This window comes from Macrobrachium rosenbergii, chromosome 32 (genome assembly GCF_040412425.1).
Source record: "Macrobrachium rosenbergii isolate ZJJX-2024 chromosome 32, ASM4041242v1, whole genome shotgun sequence".
Classification (NCBI taxonomy): domain Eukaryota; kingdom Metazoa; phylum Arthropoda; class Malacostraca; order Decapoda; family Palaemonidae; genus Macrobrachium; species Macrobrachium rosenbergii.
Window position 1 is genome coordinate 8,463,697 of NC_089772.1, and position 25,428 is coordinate 8,489,124.

Below are 25,428 nucleotides of genomic sequence, written 5' to 3' on the forward strand. Positions count from 1 at the left end.
ATCATTAAGGATTTTCCATTCTAACGTTGCAGGTTTTTCCCTTAATCATAAATCTTCATAACTAGTGGATTTAATTTCAAGATGTCTGCTCTGAATTGCTTCGTTAATTATCGTTAGCAAACTGAGGTTGGGTTATCGGTAGGTGAAAAGTTTATACATATATGTGTGTGTGTGTGTATATATGTATATGTATATATATATATATATATATATATATATATATATATATATATATATATATATATATATATATATATATATATATATATTGTTTATATTGCCAGTTTTAAATTTTATATTCATAAGTTTGGAAAGTTACATTAACAGAACTGAATTCATGGGTCCTAACACAGTGCTTCCCAATATTCCCATGTTTAAGGTCATTGTCGCCTAATAAAAGACGAATAAGAGAAAGCTGAACTGTTATCCACAGTCAGGTGCCTGGACCGGCAAAGTCCAAAGTTATGAGAGAATCGTGGTCATGTAATGCCCATGGTGGTTTGCAAGATGGGCATGAGATGGAAAATAAAAACCCCTGCTGTCCTGTGTCTGCCCAAAGTCCCACATTGTTCGCGCGTCAGTCTTAATCGCGGGAGGACGCTCCTTGGCTCCAGTCGCTAATGCTTGTTGGCCACTGTTGGGCACGACATTTGAAGGACATTCGGTGGCACTCTGTTGATTGCCTTGGCTTGAACTCGGTTACGTTTTTCTTTTCATCACATTTCGTTTGTTTGTGTTATAATATATATATATATATATATATATATATATATATATATATATATATATATATATATTGTTTGTTTTTCAAGTATTTATATTTGTTGGTTAACGCATTCTGTGATGTTTTGTTTTAACCTGAATTTATAAAGAAGTTGTGGGTAGATGCTTATCCTTCAATATTTTTGTTATGCCTGGTTATTGACATTTGTTTGTGTTGATTATCGATGAAATTTTTGCTGGTCCCATTATCTTACTAATGACGGAGTTCCGGGTGTGAGGTGAGATGTTTGTAATGAGTGAGTGTGAAGATTAGTCTCTTGTTTGAGATGAGCCTCTCTCTCTCTCTCTCTCTCTCTCTCTCTCTCTCTCTCTCTCTCTCTCTCTCTCTCTCTCTCTCTCTCCACCGAGCTTCGGTTGAATCGCACACTGAACGTTTCCACTGTTTCGCGTCTCGTGTTTTTGTAAGTCCCTCAGTTAATAGCACGTATTCTTTGCATCGCGGCATAAATTGATATTGCGTAGGCAGTATCAAATTATGTAGTTGTCTTATCATTTTTTATTAGTTTTTTTATTAGTTAAACTTGAAAGTGCACCCTGTTAACATTAATTCGTGGTGTCTAATTTTGAACCTTGTAAAGCTAAGCGAGTTTTGTTTTAAGGTTTAGGCCTTGATTTCCGGTTTTTTATTTCTGTGGGATATTATGACATCTTCCTTTTATTTTGAAGAAGCTTTGTGATAAATTAAATGTCAGTTTTAGCCAGCAGAAAGCATTTGCATCGTTCGTACAGAATTGTTGTGCTGGTGTTTTTGATGAGTCAGTTAGTGAAGTTCTTTCCTACGTTACTATTGTGTTTCCCTTGTCATGTAAAGCGATCATGCATCATAGGTTGTTGGATTCGATTGTAATGTCTATTTTAACATATTTACTCGTTATGTTTACCTAGATTTAATTTGTTAAACGCCAGCGCTCTTGTCATGCAAGCATTACGAGGTATGGTGCTGATATCATTATGCTAGACTGTTTTAACCTGATGTATTCCAGGTATGTCAAGGTTGACATTTCCTTCGTCAGTAGTTCACCTAATCACCGAAAGCTCATGTTTGTCGTCATCTGACATTTTAGTGGGAAGGATGTTTTGGGTGTCAACATCATAAAAATGTCATCGGCTAATTAATTCTGTAGTATGTTTTGGTGTGTCTGTTTCATCTTTGTCCACGCAAAGCAAGGGTATCGGAATAACAAGTGTAATCCGAGGAGACCTGCGCTGCATCCGGTATTTTCAGGACACGCTTCTGTCCAGGATCCTGCTTCCGTTAGGTCATTAGGACCTACGTGCGTGACGTCTGATGAACTGTCGCCCTGAATAAACAGATTACCAGCAGTGCTTGTGCTTTTATTTGAGAGAGAGAGAGAGAGAGAGAGAGAGAGAGGGAGAGATTCCTTTCTCGATTCTAAGACCCTCTTCCCCTTCCGGACTAGTCTTATTTTCTTCCCTCAATTGATCTTCCAAGGCAAAGTAATATGTATGTGTAAACACACATCACGAGTATGAATGAAGTTTGGTTCATTGTTCACCACCTTACTTCTCTCTCTCTCTCTCTCTCTCTCTCTCTCTCTCTGTGTGTGTGTGTGTGTGTGTGTGGTGGTTTTCCCATTAATCAGTGGCCATTGAAGCGTTGGCATTTAAAAACTGCTTAAAATAGTGTTGTGATCAGGGCCCTGATTTCTCCACAGTAAATAGGTTCTTGTAAGTTCACACTTGACGTCGATCTCTTTGTGCCTTGGCGTGTGATTTAAAGGTGGGTGATGCATTTTCACCTCTCTGGGTTGACTGACCAGTTTTCTTCTTTGTCAGTTGTGGTCTTTATGTATTTTTTTTCCTCCTCTCTCTGTGAAATAGCATCGCATGAACAAAGAATATTATCTGACAGTGTTTTATCAACCAAACTGGATTACTTGAAACTGAACACTCACACCAGTCTGTTTGATGTCATCGACAGCTTGCAAAAACTCACGCCACCGCCTCTCATCTTGTTTCTTGTGTTTCTGATCTCAGTTCCAGTAATCTTTCCTTACATTCCCAGAGGTATCCAGTGTTCCCAGTTATGATATTCTTGAACGTTCGCAGCGTTCTTAGCACCGAAGTTCCCGCGTAGTGCACAGTGTCGTTGGAATGTTCCCTGTGACGTTATGTTCTTTTTCTCTCAAAGGCCTGCCATCGTTATCCATAACAGATCCGTTGGTTCTTTTTCTGTCAGTAGAGCCACGCCGCTTCACACTGGAACGTTCACCTCTATCTGTGAATAACGTCCCTTTGTAGATTAAGATCTGATCGAATACAAATAAGGATGGCATAACGGTTACAGAGCATTGTTTTCCTGTGCGGTTGTATTGTGCACTTGTATAGGGCGCCGGCGTTGTTTTGAACAATGTGCACAATTACGAGATTTATTGTATGAGTGGTCCCCACAGTGCTGGTGTTCATTTTCGAGTATGCCCGTTTTTCCCATGGATTGTGTCTCCCACCCTACTCTTTCTTTTTCTTTCTGTTTTTACCCCCCTCCCCCACCTTTTTACTCTCAACCACTGCTCCTCTGCCTCCTCTCCTTTTTAACTCGTAACCGCTCTCTTTTGACAAGGCCCCTCAGGTCTTGTCTCGTAAATGGGACTTGTAGCTTTTGTTAGGTTTTACAGGAGTGGCCTGAAGGCTCTTGCTCTTCCTACCAACGGCTTTAAACGGCCTATAATTTTTACCCCAGGTCTTGGGTCGTGGTCTAGGTCTGGCTCCGGGCCTGGGGAGAAAGAGCTCCAGCACACAGCTGTGACAAGGTGCTTCTGGGCTTGGTTTGTCTCCCAGTTTTACTACAGTGAAGACTACTGTCATACAACACTGTTTATGTATATTTCTATCGTATTATGTAATTGCCACCAAAATCAACTGATTTATGAAATACAGTCCTTCGTCGCTGAGTCTCAACTTCACACAATCTGATCAGTAGGCGCTAAATAGATTTTTTTAAGGTGAACAAAAAAGTTTTTTTTTTATTCAAAATGATTGTTAAATTGTGATTTTTAAAGGGAATCTTCACGCATATTTAGTGCGAATATTAAATTCTAATATTTAAAATGTCGATTCCAACGAATGATATCGGCAGTATGTTATTAATTCAGCATTCTTAAAATAATTGATATATGCTTTAAAAACACTAAATCTGTTGGAATTGAATTTTATGTTTATTTTGTTAAAGAATCAGGTGTTACTCGTATCCTCAAAGGACAAGGTCACATGTATTTACGGCAGGGAATTAAAAGGCTGAAGAGGGTCCTCCCCCAGAATTAAATGACAGGTTTTGATATATCGAACGCAGGGACCAATTGACCATAATATGATAACAGCCGTGGTTGCCACTCGTTGCGTAACTCGTGTTCCCAGGATGTGTCTCGTCAAACGAAGCAGCAACTGGCTACACCTGCACCAACAACAACAAGGAAACGCGCGCGGCTGCCTTGGGAGAGATGGAGGAGAGAGAGAGAGAGAGAGCCAGGCATTGGTGGATTCGCACTTGCACTCTGTACTTGATGGATGAGACGAAGAACGCGAGAGAGAGAGAGATTGATTGTCGTATTTCCTTACGTCTTATGGGAGAGGGATAGGTATACACAAACCGAAAAAGGCCCTTGCATTCAGGAGGAGTCTGCGATGCTGAAAGAAAAGATGGAGGAGTTAGACAGCAAATATCTTGAAGGGATGCAACCTTACTCGATGTTTTTGGGCCTGTTAGTTGCGTATTGTATTGTCGAGTGTAGTGACCGCTGCTATCTGTTGAAATGGAGTATACTTAAGAAACCAGTTACCTTTTATCTTAGATTGACTCGTTTTTCTCCCAGCAAGTTGGTGTACTGTGGAGTCATCTCCTTCTCCCCCACCCCACCTCAAGACACGCCACCTGCTTGGCATGAGTCCAGATGGACCTCCTTTGCCCTCCCTCTCCCAGTACCACCATATCCCCTTTGATACATCTTACCTGCAGAGGTGACTTGCCTTACCTAGGCCCTCTCTCTCTCTCTCTCTCTCTCTGGGTTTTCGCAAGTACCCGAGTAAACTGCAGTGAAATTATGCTACTGTATCAAGGAGGAAGATTTCCCAATGAATTTATGAGAATATCGGTGTTGTTAAAATACTTTTCGCTGCAGTTATTTTATAACGGTTATAACAGATGCAACAGGTAATTATATTAATAATAGTAATAGTTTGTGATTTAATAAAACGCATTGCGTTGGAGTTTTATAACTCATTGATTATATAAACGAAGGGACATCCATGTTGAAAATGCCCAAGCGCCATTAGCTAGCCAAGTTAGCCTCTTCAGTACAGATTGCCCGGATGTGAGCATGACAGAGCAGAGAGAAGACGGTAACGGAGAAGAACGGTAGAGAGGAATCGACAAACAAATCACTATATAATTCATCATTTCTTAAACAGTATAGCGTGAGTACGGCAGAGGAACGATTGCTAGATGATATGGATAGTGCAATATCTTCTTAAGCTGAGGTTTCAGTTGTTTTATTTTCGAGGTGAAGACTGGAGGTCATTTTGGAGAAGTTTTCTCACTTCACCTGTTTGTTTCTTTCCCCCGCCTTCTCTTGCCCTTACCCGGAAGAGACGGGAAGTAGATAGTATGACTTCGTCCTTTCAGGTTGTCGGTACGAAGAAAAGTGCTGTTGTTTGTACGGCGGTCATTTCTGGCGATTATGGTGATTTTCAGTTCGCTCAGGGTAGTTGCGTGGTTTAGGTGTTATTTCATGGAAATAACAGCGTTCTTGCTTCAGAAATGTTATTCGAAACAAGCGAGATGCCTTTCCGGATTGTCGTAACGGCTACTTTTGGCTCGTCTGCCAGTCAGATTCTTTTCCGCAAAATTTCCGACGGCAAGACTTCGTTTGAACGTCGTCAGTAATTTTGTTGCTCTGACGTCAGTGAGTTTCAGTAAAAAAAAAAGTTTTTAATATTCTGGACGAAAGCTAGATTTGCTAGATTTTTCAATGAATCCGAGACATTGTCGTGTTGAAGATGCAGAGACGGATACTGAACAAGGCGCTTCGAAGGTAAGCTGTTCGTATCATGTCTTGGAAGGTTTTTGGCACTGGCAAAAAATTATGTGGAGAGAAGTGATGCTTTTCCGGTAATGTGATCCCGTTTCATTTAATAAATTGCGTCCATTTTGTTTGAATTATACTGATGGATTAACAGCAAAAGTTATTAGAGTGGTAAAATTATACATAGCCTAGACAGCAATGCAAACGTAATATATTCGGACCTAACCTAGCCGAAATAAGACTTTTCTTGAGCTAGAAATTCTTACTTGACAATGATGATAACGTTATTGAGATAACTGTATCATATGTCAGTTATGTGTAATGTTTATGGAGGAAATGGCGTAACTGCATTGGATTACTATGACTGATTGTTTCCTACCACATTGAAGAAATAAGTTGCATCATTTCCTGGTATCATTCAGGAAAACATTCACGTTAAAGTTGAAATGGTTTTGACGTGCCATCGTGCGCGTTCCGTCAGGCTGGGACAATGTCTCACCCGGAAGTAGAATCGGTAAACTATCTGTCAGTTTATCAATTCGATCGATAAACGGAGGAGAGAATTAGTTGACTTCAGTTCTCCTTCCCCTCCATCCCGTTCCGTAATGCCAGTTATGCATGCATACGATTACGGGAAACATTACAGGCCGCTGCTGTTGCCTGAAAATAGTTGCTGATTATAGTTTAAAACTTTTGTGTGAGAGGTTTGCAGAGGATTGGCAAGAGTTACAAAACTCGAAAGAGAGACTTAACAGTGAGGTTATCATTCCCACCGTTTTTTCCCACGCTTTCTGATCGAATCCGCGTGTCATGCAGCATTCAGTTTCGTTCCAGTTCGTTTGTGCTTTACCTCAACGAAGAGGTGTGTACTATGTAGCACTGCGGAGGCGAATCGCCTGTATTTCCCCGAGGTGGTCTTCGTGGGAATCTGCCGCAGAAGAAAGGTGATAGTAAAGGCCAGTCCAACGTTGGTCTCACAAGGCTGGGAAAGGTTGAGGTCAGGTGAGGTAGGGTCAACTAAAGTAAATTTGCTTCTATTTTCTTGGGAAGAAGGCATTTGTCCACGGCAACGCCCTCCGTCTTACCTGCCGTGTGCCACTGGTCTCAAGAATATTTCCGAAGAATATCACGAGATGTAGTCGTTTCCACTTTCCTTCCTGTATGATATTCGGTTTATTAGATTCATATTCTGATTTTGTCTCTTGGACTGAGTTATTTGCCGAAAACGTCACATTGACAAGTTGAGTCGCAGATGAACTTATTCGTATCCCTGCTTCTTTCTTTGTTAAGTTAAGTATAATGTTAGTTTAACCAGATCACTGAGGTGATTAACAGCTCTCCTAGGGCTGGCCCGAAGGATTAGACTTATTTTACTTGGCTAAGAACCACTTGGTTACCTAGCAACGGGACCTACAGCTTATTGTGGAATCCGAACCACATTATAACGAGAAATTAATTTCCATCGCCAGAAATAAATTCCTCTAATTCTTCATTGGCCGGTCGGAGAATCGAACGCGGGACCAGCAGAGTGCTAGCTGAGAGGAACTTTCTTCTTTCTTTGTTAATTACCATCACCGATATATCTGGATATGTCATTTTCTTTTAACAAGGCCATTAGCAGCATTTAATAAGAATTTTAAGTTCCCTTTGATAAATGTACACTATAGCAGTCAACCATGGTATTTGTTTTTTTTTTTTTTCGACTGTTTTCTGGAAGATGCATTGCCTTATGATGGCGTTCCCTTGCCACGTTGGGTGATAAAGATGACATTGGATAACTTCCTTTTCCCTCTCACTTCCTTTTGAAGTAGGGTCTGGCAGACCTTCCTGCCCCTGGAAGCCATGTGTCTTGTCCCGTGGTTTCTCGAATTTCCATCTGTTTGTTTGTGACGTCAATACGGCCATTGTTTGTCTTTTATATGAATGTCTTGTTTTTGAGTGCAATTATTGTCTTTTAGCCAACATTCATGTAAATAGTGATCAGAAGAGAGAGAGAGAGAGAGAGATACCTGTGGTTGCTCCTTATGCCGTCAAAACTTTCTCTCCCTCTCTCATGCTGATTTCGATCAAGATGGATGACATTTGTGTCCTACCAAGCATAACAAAAGCGTTGAGCTCCTCTTCTTTTGTCTGTGCACCAGAGGAGACATGACTTTTACCATCTCTTTGCACGCTCGCATTTTTAGCCGGTGCTTTTGACGAAGCGAAGTGACACGGATATGCGAGTTCGGTATGCAGTCTAAACCCTCGGACGAGCCCCTTTAAACTTCGTCGGCAAGCATTGATTTGACCCGGTAACCGTTTCGATAAACACACGTGCCGGGAGGGAGCGTTTAGCTGAACCCTCCTTCGCTTATTGCTTTCTTTCGAGAGGACAATCAAGTGCGTCTTCTGCGGTGCCTTCGTCTTCTTCCAACCTTTTAAAAAGATGTGTATATCGTGCATGCTTTGGAATTCGAATGAAGAAAAGAATAAGCAAGAAAAAGTGAAGGTCCTGAACAGGTATGCGGGAAGTAGCTCCCAAGAGGAAGGAAAATAAACATTCGAGAGTGTTGATTTTCGTCCCCCCCCCCCTCACAAGTACTACTTACCCTTGGAAAGTTGTTTGTTTTTTCTTGAGCTCTACAATTGAGCTCGGGCCTTCGGCGGTCCTACTGCTTCAAGGCCTTTGGCTGTAATCCTGATCATCAAATAAAGGGTAGGTTTCAGGCTACCGGAAAAAATTACAAAAGGTGTTTTGTTTAAAATAAATTATATACATATATAACTCCAAGGTCATTTGTATGAAGATTCGGTTTTCCATCACAACTGTGAGCTAATAATGTAACACGGTTGAACATCCGCCAAGAGTTCGAGACTCTTCGTGTCTTGTGAACTTGACATTGTGCCTACTACAAATATATTCGTCCCATAGTCCCTTTTTCGTGAAAATCAGTCTTTTCTCCCGTGCCGTCATCAATAAAGAATGATTGCCTGATTATTTGGAAATGGTAATACCAACGACTAATTGGCTATTTTCAGTTTTTTTCCGATTCTCCGTTTTTGTATCTTTTGTTTGGAGGTAGGATATTTACTGCTTGTTCAGCCATGCAGAGAGAGAGAGAGAGAGAACATGAGTAGCCTTTTGCACGTTTTGGCTTATGAATATGTGCATGGTCTGTCATTACGTTTTATTGTTCGCCAAGGTTGATGTGTTTGTCTTATAACTTATAAACATATACTGTACTTTGTGTACTGGCATGCAACAACTGTTGAGTATTGAAGTTTTGGAAACTAGTTTGACATTCAACATTCGGGTAGTCACTGCATATATGCATTGTTGCAGAGATCGATCACTACCCTCGACATACGCTTTCTTTTTCTCTTAAAATACTATTCCTAGATTCGATTTTGTTCTCTCTCTCTCTCTCTCTCTCTCTCTCTCTCTCTCTCTTTAAGATGTGGGATTTAACCGTCCCAGTCTGCTCTATCATCTGAAATCCGACTGCAATTTATTCTGTTTTTCGCTGCACATGGATGCGTTAGTTAATCTCGGACTCACTTTCTCTGAAATTCTTACCTCTGAAATTGCCACTCGGGGAGAAAAGGGGAAAAGTGGAAAGTTAGGCGTTCCATCTTAGTGAGGTGAAGAAACTCGTCCCAACTGTTCCCTCTTATAATTTGAGACCGCAGATTTTTTTTTTTTTTTTTTTTTTTTTTTTTTTTTAAGTCTTTTAGTGGGACTTTGAAGTGTCATATATATATATATATATATATATATATATATATATATTGGATCTTTCCTAGACAGTGACCCCCAAGGGTTTTTAACCCGGTATGTATCCACCTTTGCGGCGTGTTTAGTACAAGCCCGTTGGGGATGACCGTAAAAACATAAACAAAAGACTGTAAATCCATATAATTTTATTCAGGAATAAAATCTCAGTACTCAATCTATAACTTGGTCTTTGTTATTATTAGCAACGTTTCGGGAAGTCTCAGTCCCCCATCATATTATCATGCCTGTTTTTCTCCTCACTTTTTTTCTCGTATCTCAGCCAGGTGGTGGAGAGGATTCCCGAAACGTTTCTACTAAGAATAGAGATGTTACGGATTTTAGAACTAGTGTTCTTAATTCTGAATAGAATGAAATTTTCAAAAGGAGGAAGCCTTGTTGACAATTTTTGACTTCTCTTTATATATATATATATATATATATATATATATATATATATATATATATATATATATATATATATATATATATATATATATATATATATATATATATATATATATATATATATATATATATATATACTGTATAGTGTGTGTGTACTGTACTTACACTTACACTTAACGGTATCAGATGTTAGGAAGAACGGAACGTAAGAAAAATATGATTTGGATAATGGTACTGAATGGGATATATCGAAGAAAAATGGGAAAAATGAAATACAATGACTTGATAATTGATTTAGAAAAGGATATAACAGTAGGTGGAGCTACAACGGAAACGTTGCTATTAGCCCCAAAACTTATTCATAAGTGCTTTGAACATGCTAAGTTCATTATACCAGCATAAAAATGACATTTATTATCAAAATTATAAATGACACAGTCCTTAAAAATAGAAAGAGCCTTTAAAGTAAAATAAAAAAAAAATTAATAACGGTCTATTGGACGAAGGTGTTGCAGAGCATAAAGATTCTTCCTTGACTGATCTGTCTCGTTACAAAGTGAAGAAAAATCTCTTAGAATGTAAACATTTTGATTCAACTCGCTCCTGATGATGTTTCCGGGATGATTTGCTTTTTGTTTATATGGAAAATCACTTCAGCTCTGATCATTACCTCGGCCGAAACCGATATTTCTTAAAAAAAAAAAAATTAGGAAATTTGTCACAGAACGCGATTCAGTAACTCAGTTAAAACTTGAATCGTGACGGGGTTTTCGTCTTAGGAAACATTTGAGTTTAGTTTTTCTTATAAGTTTTTATATATATATATATTTATATATATATATATATATATTTTATATATATATATATATATATATATTTATATATTTGTATATGTATTTATGTATATGTGTATATATATATATATATATATATATATATATATATATATATATATATATATATATATATATATATATATATATATATATATATATATATATATATATATATATATATATTAGTGTGATTGTTTGCGCAAATATGTGATATAAAAGTTTTGTATGGACAGCCACGGTATATTTGGTGTTCCCTCCGCTTAGGATTGTGGGCCGAGAATAACAATGAATGGATGTTATGGCAGCTCAGTGGGCCTGTCGACCGTGGACCCCGAAAACTGGTCAGTCCAGTTTTTATTTTTCTCTTTTTTTTTCGTGTGCGATCGCTGCCTTTCGTAGTAGGGACGAAATTTGTTTGGCATTTTGACCTACATGCGACCCAAGGATTTTTTTTTATTGTCTGCGTTAGTTTCGTAAAGCTCCTTGGTGGCTCTTTATCGTATGGTGTTACCTACAGTGGTGGAAAATTCAGGAGCCTGACTGTTAACTCAGGGAACATCTGTAAATCTTATTCAGCCAGCTTTTCTCCTCCACCTGGCTTCCGGTCAGCATGGAGGGTCGACAGCTTTCCTCCTCCACCTGGCCGGTAAAATCCAGCCAAAACCAAATATGAGAGTGGCCAGTATTCAAGAGTATAATGTAATTCTTTTTTGTAAAGGCAGTATGTATTGAACATTTGTCGACCGTTAGGAATTTGTCGATTCCGAGAAGAATTATCGTGAAGGAGGAAGTGTTTCCATAAGAGTTAACCATATGTACGTTATTAAATTTCTGCATTTGTGATGGAAGGTTGCTGGGCTGAATTTGCCCCCCCCCCCTCCCCTCTCGGTTTCCCCGCCATAAAAGTTGATGTAGATACATTTGGGGCAGTAAATCGTGAAAGCGCCATATGGCTCTAGAAAAACGCGCCTTTCCCTACCACCTCCAGCCTCCCTCAGTGGATGCGATCAGCGAGGTTGGTTGTCAGTAAAGGGTTAAAGGGGATGGTGTTGGAAGCAGGTTCTGGGGTTTAACACCTTTTATAGCTTGTCATTTTACGGCTGTGACTTCGTAACTGAGCGAAAGGGGTTTCGAAGGCATCTGTATGCATATTCCCCTTGCCCTCTCTCTCTCTCTCTCTCTCTCTCTCTCTCTCTCTCTCTCTCTCTCTCTCTCTCTCTCTCTCTCTCCTGAGCACAATGAGGCAGCATGATTGTTCTCGTTTTAGTGTAGATTTTCTTGAGTTGTTAACGTGAATCCGTAACTGAACATGATCTAAGTTGGATATTTCTTATTAAAAAAAATCGTGATGGATGTGACTGAGAGTTACTTCATAGTGTATTCATGGAAAGTATAGTTTCTATTTTTGTACGGCAATGAGCGCAAGAAAATAACATTTGTGTTTTCCTCATAAACTTTCAATGCATGGTAATTTCCCCCTAGTTAAAATTGTTCAGCTCTGGAGAACACTGAGATAGCAATAATGACTTAAACGTTCGCTCTAGTGACTTCTAACCCAAAAGATAAATCGTGTGTGAAAAGAAAAATTTAATTTGGCACCAGGCTTTTCTAGTAGTGTCCACTGTGGTTGAAAGAATGTAGGTGCGTTGTTGATTAAGCCCGAGTTTCTATAGATGTCATTTTCCAGCTGATACAGATCCTTACTTAGGAGAAGGAGAAGCTGCTCCCTTGACGGTTACTCCTTGCGTGTGTCACTTTCGGGGGCGATGTTGGGAAATAAAGGGGGTGGGGAGATAGTGCAAGATATATTCCTTATGTAGGGGAGATGTACGGTATATGTTGCTGTTGAAACGACGTACACCAGAGGTGGGACTTGAGAATTTTTGGTTAGAAATTAAGACAATTAATCATGACCTATTATCTCGAAAGAGGGATTTTACCTCTTCTTAAGTGGGCTCTTTACTGTGGTTTTATAAAGAGAGAGAGAGAGAGAGAGATTCCTTTCGACAACAGCTTTAGAATAAGTATTAATTTGCATCTGGTGAGAGCGTCAGCTGTTTGTCATACGGGTTTACATCATGTTTGTCACGCTCCATAAACAGCAGTTCTCATATGTTTCTAAGTAGGTGTTAGAGTACTAGCCAGTATGTAGACCCTCCTTTTAACTGGTCGTAGCATTCTAAACTGGAAGATTAGAATTTAACTAACGTCGATAGCAAACCTGTCTTACCGTATGACTGCGAAGGAACATTTTGAAATGTGAAGAGAGTTATTTGTGCCCCCGCCCTCCCCCAACTATCTGTGATGCTATTACTAGTTATCTTTTTTTCTTTATCTTCTTTTTTAGGGTAAGGCCCCAACTTCGTTTTTCGTCAGGATATTGTTTTATTTTCCCTTTTCCGTTTTTTTTTTTTTGGAAAAATGTACATACAAATGATTTTTACATGTGGGTAAGTTGCACTTATGAGTTGCTCTCTTTCCTAACCGGATGAGTCTTCCACGCACGTCTTGAAGTTTTCCCGCTAGCTATTGTTTCTTTGTTCTTATTATTCCGACACTATTCTACTGAAATCAGCATCTGTTAATTGTTGCAATTTATTTTCTATGCGCAGTGGGATGGTTCATAGTTTTCTAAAATAGAAAAGATAAAGTAGTCACGGCATTAAAATCGTCTCAACTGCTAACCTTTAGGAGGCTCAGAGGCTGACTTCGTTAAGCCTGTCTTTGTCGCTGTGCATTTCAGGGAAAACTTTGTCTATTTATATATTTATTTGTTTATTTCTCCCAGCGAAGACTGTTCCGAAGAATTGGGGCCCTTATGCTCTGTTAATGAAATCAAGAATATTAAGAAAACCCCGGTAAAGTTATTAGGTATTCCGATTGAGATTTTTGTTCGCAGATGTGTTCAGGATGTTTTGCCCTTAGTCGCAGTACTTGATGTTAATGAATGCTGAGAGGTCCATTCTCATTATACTGCAATGTTTATAAGTATGTAAGGTTGACTGGTTTCTTCGTAAATGTCCTTAGGAATCTTCTGTTGAAGAGAGTGGGTGAGTGGACGTGCGCGCGCATAGCCTGTGTATGCGGGAATAGATCATTGCATTTACACTCGACCACGTGGGTCTTGTAGGGATTAAGTGTCAGCGTGTCCTTAGTTTAACCCCCTCGGTTTAACGGACGTTGTATATTGCGGTTGATGACTAAGAGGCCCTGGTGTCGACGAGGCAAGATGAGTGTAATGTCTCGAGACAGGCAGCAATTGCGCCTCGTCCGTTATTGAGTTGCGTAATGAAGTTCCCCGGGGAATCTCGTCGCGTTCGGTACATGTTACGATTTAAGCGGATGAAGTCTCTTTTTCTACTGACATTTGTTAAAACATGAGAACGCCTTTATTTTCTTCACGAGGTATCCTAAGGGACGTAAACATTTTAGGGGATTCTCTTGATTGACACTTGTCAGTTAAAATGAACCTTAACTCAAACGTATCTTCGTTTGCATATAAAGTAGATTTCCAAAGATGCGGTCGGGTTTCTCCAGGTCCTCCTCGCCTTAGTATGATAGAGCAGGAATTAATCAACATCCTTAAAGAAGGAGAAATTACCTAACCGCGAAAATTTCGTGAATAACTAGAACACATTGGATATTCAACATTTTAAACGTTGGAACGTGGTGTTTTATTCTTGATCCATTGTGACGTTGAGTGTAGCTGAAAATCTGTGTCGGAGCTTGGCCTTTACGCTGTTAATTTAAAGCTCATTAGTGGTTGAGTTGAGTTGTTCGGGTAGAAAATAATTACTTGTCACTGAGGAAGGTATTTGTAATATATTTTGTCTGCTGTGCTGCACTGTAATTATTCTGGAGAAATTCCAGAACACTAGAATTATGTAGTGTTGGAATCTAATAACATTCAAATTTTAGTTTAGTAGATTTAGTAGAAATTATTGGAACGCCGTAAAATTGTCCTGCAGACCTGGCGAGAAAAGACAATCATAAAACACCTATATAGCATTAAGCCCCCAAATCCCGGAACTGCTATGCGACGGTTAATGACATCATCCGCGTCCAGTGGTGATTGACGTCATAGACGTTGAAGGCGGCGGTTGAACGCAACGAACTTAACGCGTATAGCAGGGAACTTCGCGTGGGTCGACGAAGAAACAGACGATATCGCGTAGGCTGCAGATTATGGGGGCTTGATAGTCGGCCGAACTATCTGCGTGTGGGACCTGGGACATGTCCCGAGTTTGTGAATAGTGATTGTACGGAGTCTACCTGATTTCCTCTCCACCGCACACACACACACACACACACACACACACACACTGTATATATATCTACATATATACATTTGTTGAACTACTGGTATTAAGAACATATTATTCATATTCCTTTTAAGCAGTTGCATCTGTATTGATATCATGAATAATGTTCGATTTCGCGATCACTTGTTCTAGAGAATGCAAACTACTGTCTTTTTTATTATTATTATTATTATTATTATTATTATTATTATTATTATTATTATTATTATTATTGGCCATGCACATTTGTATTGGCTTATGCTTGACAATTTTGCCCAGTGAGGACGGTTGAAGGTTGTGATGTGAAGTTTTTATTTATTTCTTTTAATATGATCGTAACCGTGAAGTTGCCTCTCAAAAAGTTCGTTCCGTGTCGGTAACGTTGGATGCGCAAAGTCAGCCTTATGACAGTGATAATGGTGATGTTAATATTGTTGTTGTTATTATTTGTGTTTTGTTGGCACAATGATGATGGCAGTGGCGGGTGGCATTGCATTTCCTATTTTGTTTATCTTTTGTACTTATAGAAGCTGTGGGAAGCGCCAATGAAAACGGTCAGAATGTTTGGTAAAGGACCAAATTTACGATCATCAGTATTGGCAGCAGTAGTAGGAGAATAAAAAAGTCACCCCCGTGTGGTAGGAATCAATATTACTTAGCTTCCGTATGTTTTTTTTTTTTTTCTGAACAACTGAATCAGTAAAGCATGTAATCATTCAAAGGAGATTTTCCCATGACCTAACGATTATTCATTCATAGGAGAGGTGAGACTGGAAACCACGCGAGGAGATTAGGTCACGAAAAGGTTTCAGGTCATCATTCAGGTTGTGGACTGACCTGTCGCAACGCTTAGCGCCAGGGATGACAAATTTGATCAAGTGAAACAAAGAATGTTATGTAGCCACGCAAGAAAAGATATGATTTATCTGAATAGTAACGAACTGGTTTTAATTGTCTTAAGAGTGCTTGAAAGATATTGATTTAAACTGCAGTTACTTGTCTTAGAGCAGTAAGGAAGAAATTGTAGTAGTGTTTCCTTTGGCCTGTTGTTTAAGCTAAGATAATAGTTCTTGTTTATTCACCCTCGCTTTTACCAAATCTCTGAAGTTCAGTTTGGGGTTGCGTCAAGAGGGACCTTAAAACCACACTGTTTGGGTATTGATGAGCAATAATTGATACTTCACATCTGCGCTTCACTTCATTAGATCATTTGTCATTATCGGGGTGTGCTTGGGCACGAAAGAAACTCTCTGAGTGGAGTTCTATTTTCGGCACCTTTTCCCGTTGGTTGCACCAGTGCCTCCACCAGCTGTGTAAGCTCTTGACTCCCTGACTTTTGGGTTGGAAGGTGGAAGAATATATATATATATATATATATATATATATATATATATATATATATATATATATATATATATATATATATATATATATATATATTTCACATACATATATATACATATATTATATATATATATATATATATATATATATATATATATATATATATATATATATATATATATATATATATATATATACATGTTCCATTCCTGCTGACAAGACTCATTACACAAAAGCTGGTCATTATCTCGCAGAAGGTCAGTTTTATTAAGACTGACGGAGCGCTAATGTCAAAGGGGATTTATCTCATATATCTTCAGTACGACAGTGTACTCTTATATGTATGTATGTATGTATGCATACATACATATACATATATATACACATTATATATATATACATATGTGTGCGTGTGTTTCGTTGTGTGTATGTGTGTAATGATTGGAACCAATATACATTATTTCCGCAATGTATTTTTATATTTAATAACTACAGGGTACTTTAGTCACGCCTTTTATATCCTGTGTGTTTTGCAAAATAGCGAGGTTTTGCACATACACAGACAATTTCAGATAATTAAGAAGTACATTTATAGACGAGAGAAATGCCATCCAGTTTGTCCACTTAAAGTTAGTGAAGTGAAAATTTCCAAGTATGACAAACAAGTAAGAGGAATGAAACAATCGGTTGGCAGGAGCAATGTTGTGTCAGGGACCTTGAATTAGGAACCACTCTGGTTGAGAGTACAAGAGCAGGTGTTTCTCTCTCTCTCTCTCTCTCTCTCTCTCTCTCTCTCTCTCTCTCTCTGATACTTAAATGCACGCAAGTGGCCGAGTGGTGTTTTATTTGTTTCCAAATGGCACTGGCATACCGATACTTAAACTGGTGATTTTGCTCTGTTAAGTCCGTGAGGGGCAATATTGGTGGGTATTCTGTTCTTTTCATTTTTCATCTTCTTTGAGAATATGTAGTTTTTGCCTTGCATGTACTTGCAGTTTCTGCATTGCCTTAGGTAATATTCGTTTCGTGTCCAAGATTAATTGAATGATTATAGTGTTATGTCAGTTTAATCCACTTACGGCTGGGTACCGGTAATTACTCCTGTGATTTGAGTTCATTCCTCTGTTGATAACGTATCGGTGTCGCTGATAATATGGCTTTGTCCCAAACCCCGGGGTATTTACGTAGCTGATAAGAACATTAGTCATTTCAGATGTAGACCTAGTGAAATGGAAGGGCGACCATACTTGGCTCCGCAGAAAGTACACTCAGTTTTGGTGTGTACCTGTGTGTGTTGTTCTATTCAGTAAGGATTTTTAAGGATACGTAAATTAGGTTAGAATGATTTGCTTGTTTTTTTTTTATTGCAAATTGATTAGAATCGAAATGAAGAGAAGAGTGATACTGATTGGTAAAAAAATGAGTCTTCGACTGTGACATGTTATTTTCACATGGGATTTGAGGATTGCTTCTTACATAGTATCTTCCGGTTTTTCAGTTATGGTATGATAAAGTGCATATTTTGATAAGCACTGAACACTCGCATGTTCCGTAGGGGGTTAGTGCCGTCAGTGCACCTCATGCGGTGCACTGCAGGTTTTACTTAAGGTTCTTTGCAGCGTCCCTTCGGCCCCTAGCTGCAACTGCTTTCATTCCTTTTTACTGTACCTCCGTTCATATTCTCTCTTTTCCATCTTACTCTCCACCCTCTCCCAACAATTAATTCATGGCGCAACTGCGAGGTTTACCTCCTGTTACACCTTTCAAACATTTTGCTGTCAATTTCCGTTTCAGCGCTGAATGGCCTTAGGTTGCCCCAGTGCTTGGCATGGATGCTTAAAATCTATAAATCTATCTGTAAGCACTCGTATGTTATTTCTCCTACTTCAGTTGCGACTTCAAACCGACAAACAAGCAGGTACCTACTTCACTGCTTGGGATTTTTAGGTAAATGAAATAGAAAAGAGAGAGCGAGATTCCAAGTAAACAAAATGGTTCCAGTTTTCCAATGACTATATATTGTCAATTAAAGGTCTTGTGAAGCTTACTAGATTTGGGGGGGGGTTGTATATGGCAAGGCAACGTTGTGATGGAGATATGGGAATGCAACCTTTAAGATTAAGTTTGAGTAATGGCAGCGCCCAATCCCCCAACTGGAGAGTGTTACCACAGACAAATGTCTCTTGGCCGCCTTTGGGCTTTAGGAGACCCTCTCAGTTACACTACTACTGTTTCGCAAGCCTATCTCAGCTTGTTTACATTTTGTTACTTGTGTATGTGCACGTACATACTCTTTCATAGCCTAGGAACACAACATATGGAGCTTGCTGGTCACCGATGTCTGCTTGCAACTAAATTTGTTAATGAGTTTTTTTTTTATCAATATGCGGTACTAATTCTAATGTCCCGTTGTCATATTAGTGTTCGATATATTTTCAGCTTCAGACCCGGGTCATTCTATAAATAACCCATCGTCTAAGCTATGACGAACAAAGAAATGAACAGTCATGGAACCCTCGGCTGCTCCACATTAATTTGCCGAAGCCAGATGATGAGAGTGTGGTGCTGATGCGCAGTAAGAGAGAGAGAGAGAGAGAGAAACTACACATGTCTTAGTTCATGATGTTTATAATCTTCAAAGAGAGAGAGAGAAAGGGGGTGGTTATTCTAAAAGCTGGTCTGTGAATAATTTCATCATCAGTTGCAACCTACTTGCAGTTGATTTTGTTCGATAAGGCTGCATAAGTTCGTCATACATCGTGATCCGCTGTGCTGTAGGTATCGTTCATAAAGTGCCTCCGACTTTCACTTGCGGATATTCCGTGACGCTGACTTGCTTGAGCACTAAGTATTGATCGTCGTGATAAGATTTCATGCTTGTAAAAGAATTTTACCTTTTACGAAACCGAGAATGTTTATTGTTTTAGATTATATATATATATATATATATATATATATATATATATATATATATATATATATATATATATATATATATATATATATATATATATATATATATATAATTACGTGTGCATGCATTTATAGAATGTGTGGCTTCATGACACTATATCGTATTAAGATGATTTGAATAGGAAAACAAAAACAAACTAGTCGCCACATTGCCTGTTTAAAACGTCCAGTTAGTTGATATGTTGCGTGCTAGCGCCCATGCGATGTTTGATTTATATTATGCTGATGAAGTCTGTCTGCTGCCCTGGAACGTTTCCTGGTTATATGCAACAGCTTCTGTTGCTTGCTCAGACTTCCTTGATCCCAAGTATTTGTTGCATTAACTATTGATATTGCAGGTTGCTTGATTTGCTTCATTGTGTGGAACAATTGCATTCAGTCTTTTGTTCTTTTGCTTTTATTGTGTCCCGTTGTCGTGATAATAGCTTTACACAGGAAATGATGTGAAATTTATATATGCTTGAGTCAGTATTGTATTGTCACCAAAGTCAAAGTTGCACTGGGAAATTCTGTAGCGTTACTTTAGCCGGAATTCGCCGCCTCTTAGAAAGGATTACATCCTTGGACTTTCTGAAGAAATGTGCTGGATTTGAATACCTTAGAATTTCCTAACTTTTATGGAATTTTATTTTGTTGAAAAACGAAATTATAAAAAAAAAAAAACATGAGAAATTCGATATTGTGATCCTGTTTATGATTAGATACGAGTTTGCAGCGCGCGCTGGAACCAGGAGCTGCTGTCTCCCCTACCCTCCCGATCCCCTACCTACCCCACCCCCACCTTGGGCGGACAAACAAGTTTGCAGGAGGAGGCTGGATGTCTCCCCAACCCTCCCGTTCCCTTGCCTACCCCACCCAGGGCGGACAAACCGGTTTGCGGGGGGTGGGTGGCTGTGTCATGTCTCCCCTGCAGTCACAAGATCCAGTCGGATTTTATTATAACAGATAACCAAATGGTTGCAAAATATTTCCGATCTATAGGGCATGGGCAGTTTGTTCTTCGATAAGAGCATTCGGTAAGGTTAAAAGCCGTTGCCATCTATGTTGATGTTGTTTGGTATGTAAATCTGTGACCTACTTTCGAAGTAACGCTTATTGGAAGTTTTTTTTTTTAACGAGCTATTTATTCATTTGTATTGTGTCGAGCTGTGTTGTGAAGAATAGGGCTTTTACTCATTTTCGTTTAGTCATTATTATTTTTCTTCCGGTTACTATTTGTCATTTTGCCCATACATAATTCATTTTGTTATGTACCATTTTTTTGGCCAGTCTAATCTCACACATGAACACGTTCGTTTCGGTTATATATAAAGAGAGAGAGAGAGAGAGAGAGAGAGAGAGAGAGAGAGAGAGAGAGAGAGAGGACGTTGAGAAAGAAATGGTGTATATCATGGCAGAATTCTCTTTTGGAGAGAGCTAGTGATCTTTTGAGATAATGTGAGGGGCTTATTCGCCCAGAGGATCATTTCCAGGGAATGGAGAGTGCAGGGGAAAAACGACTTATTTAGAAGGCCAGAGGAATTCTGTTAGCTTCATCTCTAGTTAAAGGGAGAGAGCACTCCGATTACGGAACTTCAAGTGCCTCCTCAGATTGACAAGTAGAAGATTACAATGGCCTTATTTTTGTAGTGCTTTAGGAAATCACATTTGAAATTGTGTGCGACTTATTTTGTAAGGCAACTACTAGTTCCTCATTGGTCGGGTGGGTATCGTTCTCAGCTAGCACTCTGCTGGTCCCGCGTTCGATTCTCCGACCGGCCAATGAAGAATTAAAGGAATTTATTTCTGGTGATAGAAATTCATTTCTCGTTATAATGTGGTTCGGATTCCACAATAAGCTGTAGGTCCCGTTGCTAGGTAACCAGTTGGTTCTTAGCCACGTAAAATAATCCTTCGGGCCAGCCCTCTCTAGGAGAGCTGTTAATCAGCTCCTCAGTGGTCTGGTTAAATCAAGGCATACTTAACTTCATTGACGCTTTTTTCCTTTGAATCTGCCGTCAAACAGGCAGAGCTGACTTGGCCATTATACGAAATCATTTATTCTTTCTGTCCAGACGATTTTTCAAATTCAGATTCATAGACGAACAGTAAGCCCGTGCTTTAAATCTCAAGCTTTTAAAGAGCTAGGGTTCATTTGTAACATTTGCCTTCCACCTTCGTCGTCCAACCACTAACCAATCCAAATCGTCTCTCTCCCTCTCCGACCCCGCCCCACGCCCCCTCCCTGCCCTGCATCAAAATCACTGGGTATTGATTTGGGCGGTGTTTTGTTGTCGTGGCACGCCGCTCTTCGGAAAATAGGCGTGTTCAGTTTTGCTGCAGTTATTAGCATTTTCGTTAAACGTCATTGTTAACAATGGCTTACTATTAGTAATATTGTTTTGGAAGAAGACCCGCTCTCTAACATACTTCATTGAACAGTATGGCCGTCTGGATGCTGTTCAGTTTTGTATTGTAGTTTCTCATCTCTCGGGAGATTGAGAAACTGCAGCACAAATTCAACGGCATCCAGACGGCCAATATTGTAGTTATTTATTTAATTGCAGTGTTTTTACTGTAATTTGAATGGTCTCGGAAAATTTTGTTTATTTATACACTATATATTATATATATATATATATATATATATATATATATATATATATATGTGTGTGTGTGTGTGTGTGTGTGTGTGTGTGTGTGTGTATGTACCGTATGTATGTGTATAAGCATGTGTGAGTTTGTGAATTTGAATAGAGGAAAGTTGAAAGGTGTATCATTGTTTCAGTATCGTACAATAAAAAAAATTCATATATAAATATTTGTTAATCAATCTCATGTTGATACTAAGGTAAATACTGTCACGAGGGCGTGTTGTTTTATAATAGAAATGCTTGATTGCAGTAAAGTAAACACTTTACAGTTCCAGGAAAATTAGCTTTTTTTAATCTTCTTTAAACTGCTCGGACAAAATATTTATGCTAACTTTGAGCGCATATGAAATTCTTCTGTTTCTGACTCTAAAATAAAGTTGTTTATTGTGTACAAGTAAATGCACATACTCCGTAGCTTAAGCTTAAATGTGCTATGTATAGTTAGCCGGAAAATATCATACCATATGACGTGTGTTCATTACATTTTACATGTGGTTATCTTTTTGCTTTTTCTTCTTATTTAGGATGAAGTACATGATTAAGAATTTTGTTTGGCGTTCTTGGGAATAATGACGGGGTTCTTTTTGTTTAATGAGAATCAGCTTACGGTGGTATTTGTGAGTAACGTTACAGAATTTAAGCTAAGAGCGACAGCACTCCTGAACATCCACTTTTCACCAGTTTCATTGTACAGTTTTTCCTGATTGTCGAATCTTTATTTCCTTCATGTTTCCGGATATGAACGCCGCCCTCCAGAGCGGGATAGTTTGATCTTTATACACGCTTTGTGACCTTCAGTGTTCCTGTGTGGTTATAGGGCTGTTAGTGAAGAATATAAAATATCTCTCTCTCTCTCTCTCTCTCTCTCTCTCTCTCTCTCTCTCTCTCTCTCTCTGTTGTATTCTGGACTCCCATCCAATTCGCCCCCGGAGGCCACTTATTCTTTGATGCGGCCGCCCGTTCCTCCGTCTAAATTGCCTGGCGTCTTATTGAAAAAGTTAAAAACTTCTTTGTATTCCACTTCATATTGTGGGTGTATTTTTTACAACTTTTGTTGTAATAATATTATTCGAAGAACTTGTGGGTTGTTAATATTACTTATAGTAAGGATGGTGATTTTTATATTTGTTCCTTGATTTAACATAGTTGTATAGTCATTTTTTTTTATTTTAATGCTAAACATAAAGTCAATAGAGTCCGTTGCATAATACTCAATAATTTCGTACAACGTTTAACTTCCGATTCCAATCGTAGGGACTTTTTGTATACAGACATGTCATTGAGAAACCCGTGGAGGACTTTGAAAGACCAGGTCACTAGGATTGATAATGTCCTATAGGACATTATCCCAGTCTTAATAGCAGCCTATTCCAAGAATAAATGCCTTTTCTGAAAAGTGAAAGCTTTACTGAACTGGCAAGTAACGGTGTTTTCTGTAAGCGGTGAATAACCGCACCCCGTCTTTTTTTTTCTCTATCTACCCTATATTATTGAGTCGTTGAGGGTCTGTTATGTGTGAATGTACCTGTTGTGTTTATGTGTGTGTGTGTGTGTGTGTGTGTGTGTGTGTGTGCGTATGCAGCTTCACAAAAGAAGTGATGGAAAAGCTTGGTTTAATTCTAGACAACATTTTGTTTTGGGAATTCAGAATAATTTGGTTTCATTTGCATGAATCCTGTGTCATGGCTGCGACGCCAGACCCAAGAGGGATTGGCCGAATTGTCGCCTGTCAAGTCACGTGTGATTTCCTCTCGGCTGTTTTCGAATTCACTTCCACATTTGCCCTTGAAGTGAAATGGCATAGTTAGGGCTGTTTGTTTCTACGAAAAGTGAATAAAGCCAAGCCACGGTTCTTTTCCTTCTATTTTATTCCACAAATGATTCATCGCCTCATGAATGCATGCGTGTGTTTTCTGGTCAACTTCCGCAGTGTTTGAGCAAAGGAAAAAGTGCTTTCCGTGGAGTGAGGAGGGTATACGTAAATAGAAACTGATGGAGGGTATTTGCATTAAAGGTGAGTATCCTGAACCACTGGCACTGACGGAGGACCCGTGGATCATGGAGAGAGAGAGAGAGAGAGAGAGAAAGAGAGTGCTTAAATGGGAGAACCATTTTCTAAGTGTTTCGTCTTCTACTAAAAGTCTGTGATCATTACCTGTTGCTGTTTTGTCATCGCGGAGGACTGGACGATTAGCTACTCTCTCTCTCTCTCTCTCTCTCTCTCTCTCTCTCTCTCTCTCTCTCTCTCTCTCTATATATATATATCATATATATATATATATATATATATATATATATATATATATATATATATATATATATATATGTATGTATGTATGTATATGTATATTTATATTTATATACATATATATGATGGCTACATTAGAATACAGAGGAGCCAAAATACACCTTCCTTTCACCTTGTGGACTGGCAACCTAATTGGGCGTGCAGTGAGAGTGAAAGCCTCTTCTTGTCCTTTGAACAGCCGACCCAAAGTTGGAGTCTTGGAATGTAACCGAAGAGAATAAGAAAAGCTTTTGCTTGTCTGAAAGTATACTGGTCAGCGTGACCTTATAAAAAGATTATGTATTTTATCAAAGATTATGTATTTTATCAATATTCTTTGACAAGTAAAATGAAGAGTGGACGGCGCTTGATCATTTAGTCGGATCTGGAGATGGGTGGGGGTTGGGGAGGTGGCCAGAAGAAATATTACGTTACTTAATGAGTAAAGCGTGTAATATGGTCATTCCCCGTAGGGGGCTAGTGCCTCATTGCATCTCACGCACGGTGCACTGTAGGCATTACGTAAGGTTCTTTGCAGCATCCCTTCGGCCCCTAGCTTCATCCCCTTTTCATTCCTTTTACTGTACCTCCATTCATATTCTATCTCCCATCTTATTTTCCACCCTTTTCTAATAGTTATTTCATAGTGCAGCTGTGAGGTTTTCCGTGTGTTACACCTTACAAACCTTTTACTCTGTTTCCCTTTCAGCGCTTGGCCTTTGGCCTAAATTCTATATTCTATATTCTCTTCTCTTCTATATGGTCATTTTCACATAAAACCTATTTATATACTTATTGAAGAGTTAACCCTCTAAAGCAGTCAGTTAGCTGTCAAAAGAATCTTTGTGGGTTATTCTTCTCTTACAGTTAAATGTGTTTTGGGAAAGATGCATTCTATGCAAGCTATCGTTATCCCCTAAGAAATACATTCGCTTTTAGCAGAGAGGCCTTTTAGAATTAGTTTAAAGAACCGCATTTTTCTGAAATATTTAATATTTTTCGACACGTGGCATTTAATAACTGGTTCATATATATATACATGCTACATTTTTCGTGTACAAGAATGTGTT

General features: G+C 38.9%; 1 protein-coding gene across 19 annotated transcripts in view; it reads left to right on the forward strand.

Moving 5' to 3' along the window:
- step (cytohesin steppke) overlaps positions 1-25,428 on the forward strand; it is a 596,835-nt gene that overhangs the window by 509,165 nt on the left and 62,242 nt on the right. Inside the window, exon 1 of one of the 19 annotated variants that reach the window (XM_067132814.1) lies at positions 5,633-5,831. The exons of the other annotated variants lie outside the window; for them this stretch is intronic. Within the exon in view, the coding sequence (XP_066988915.1) occupies positions 5,769-5,831 (63 nt within the window). The 5' untranslated portion in view covers positions 5,633-5,768. Of the gene's footprint in view, positions 1-5,632; positions 5,832-25,428 lie in introns of those variants that run through there. 19 annotated transcript variants of the gene reach the window in all.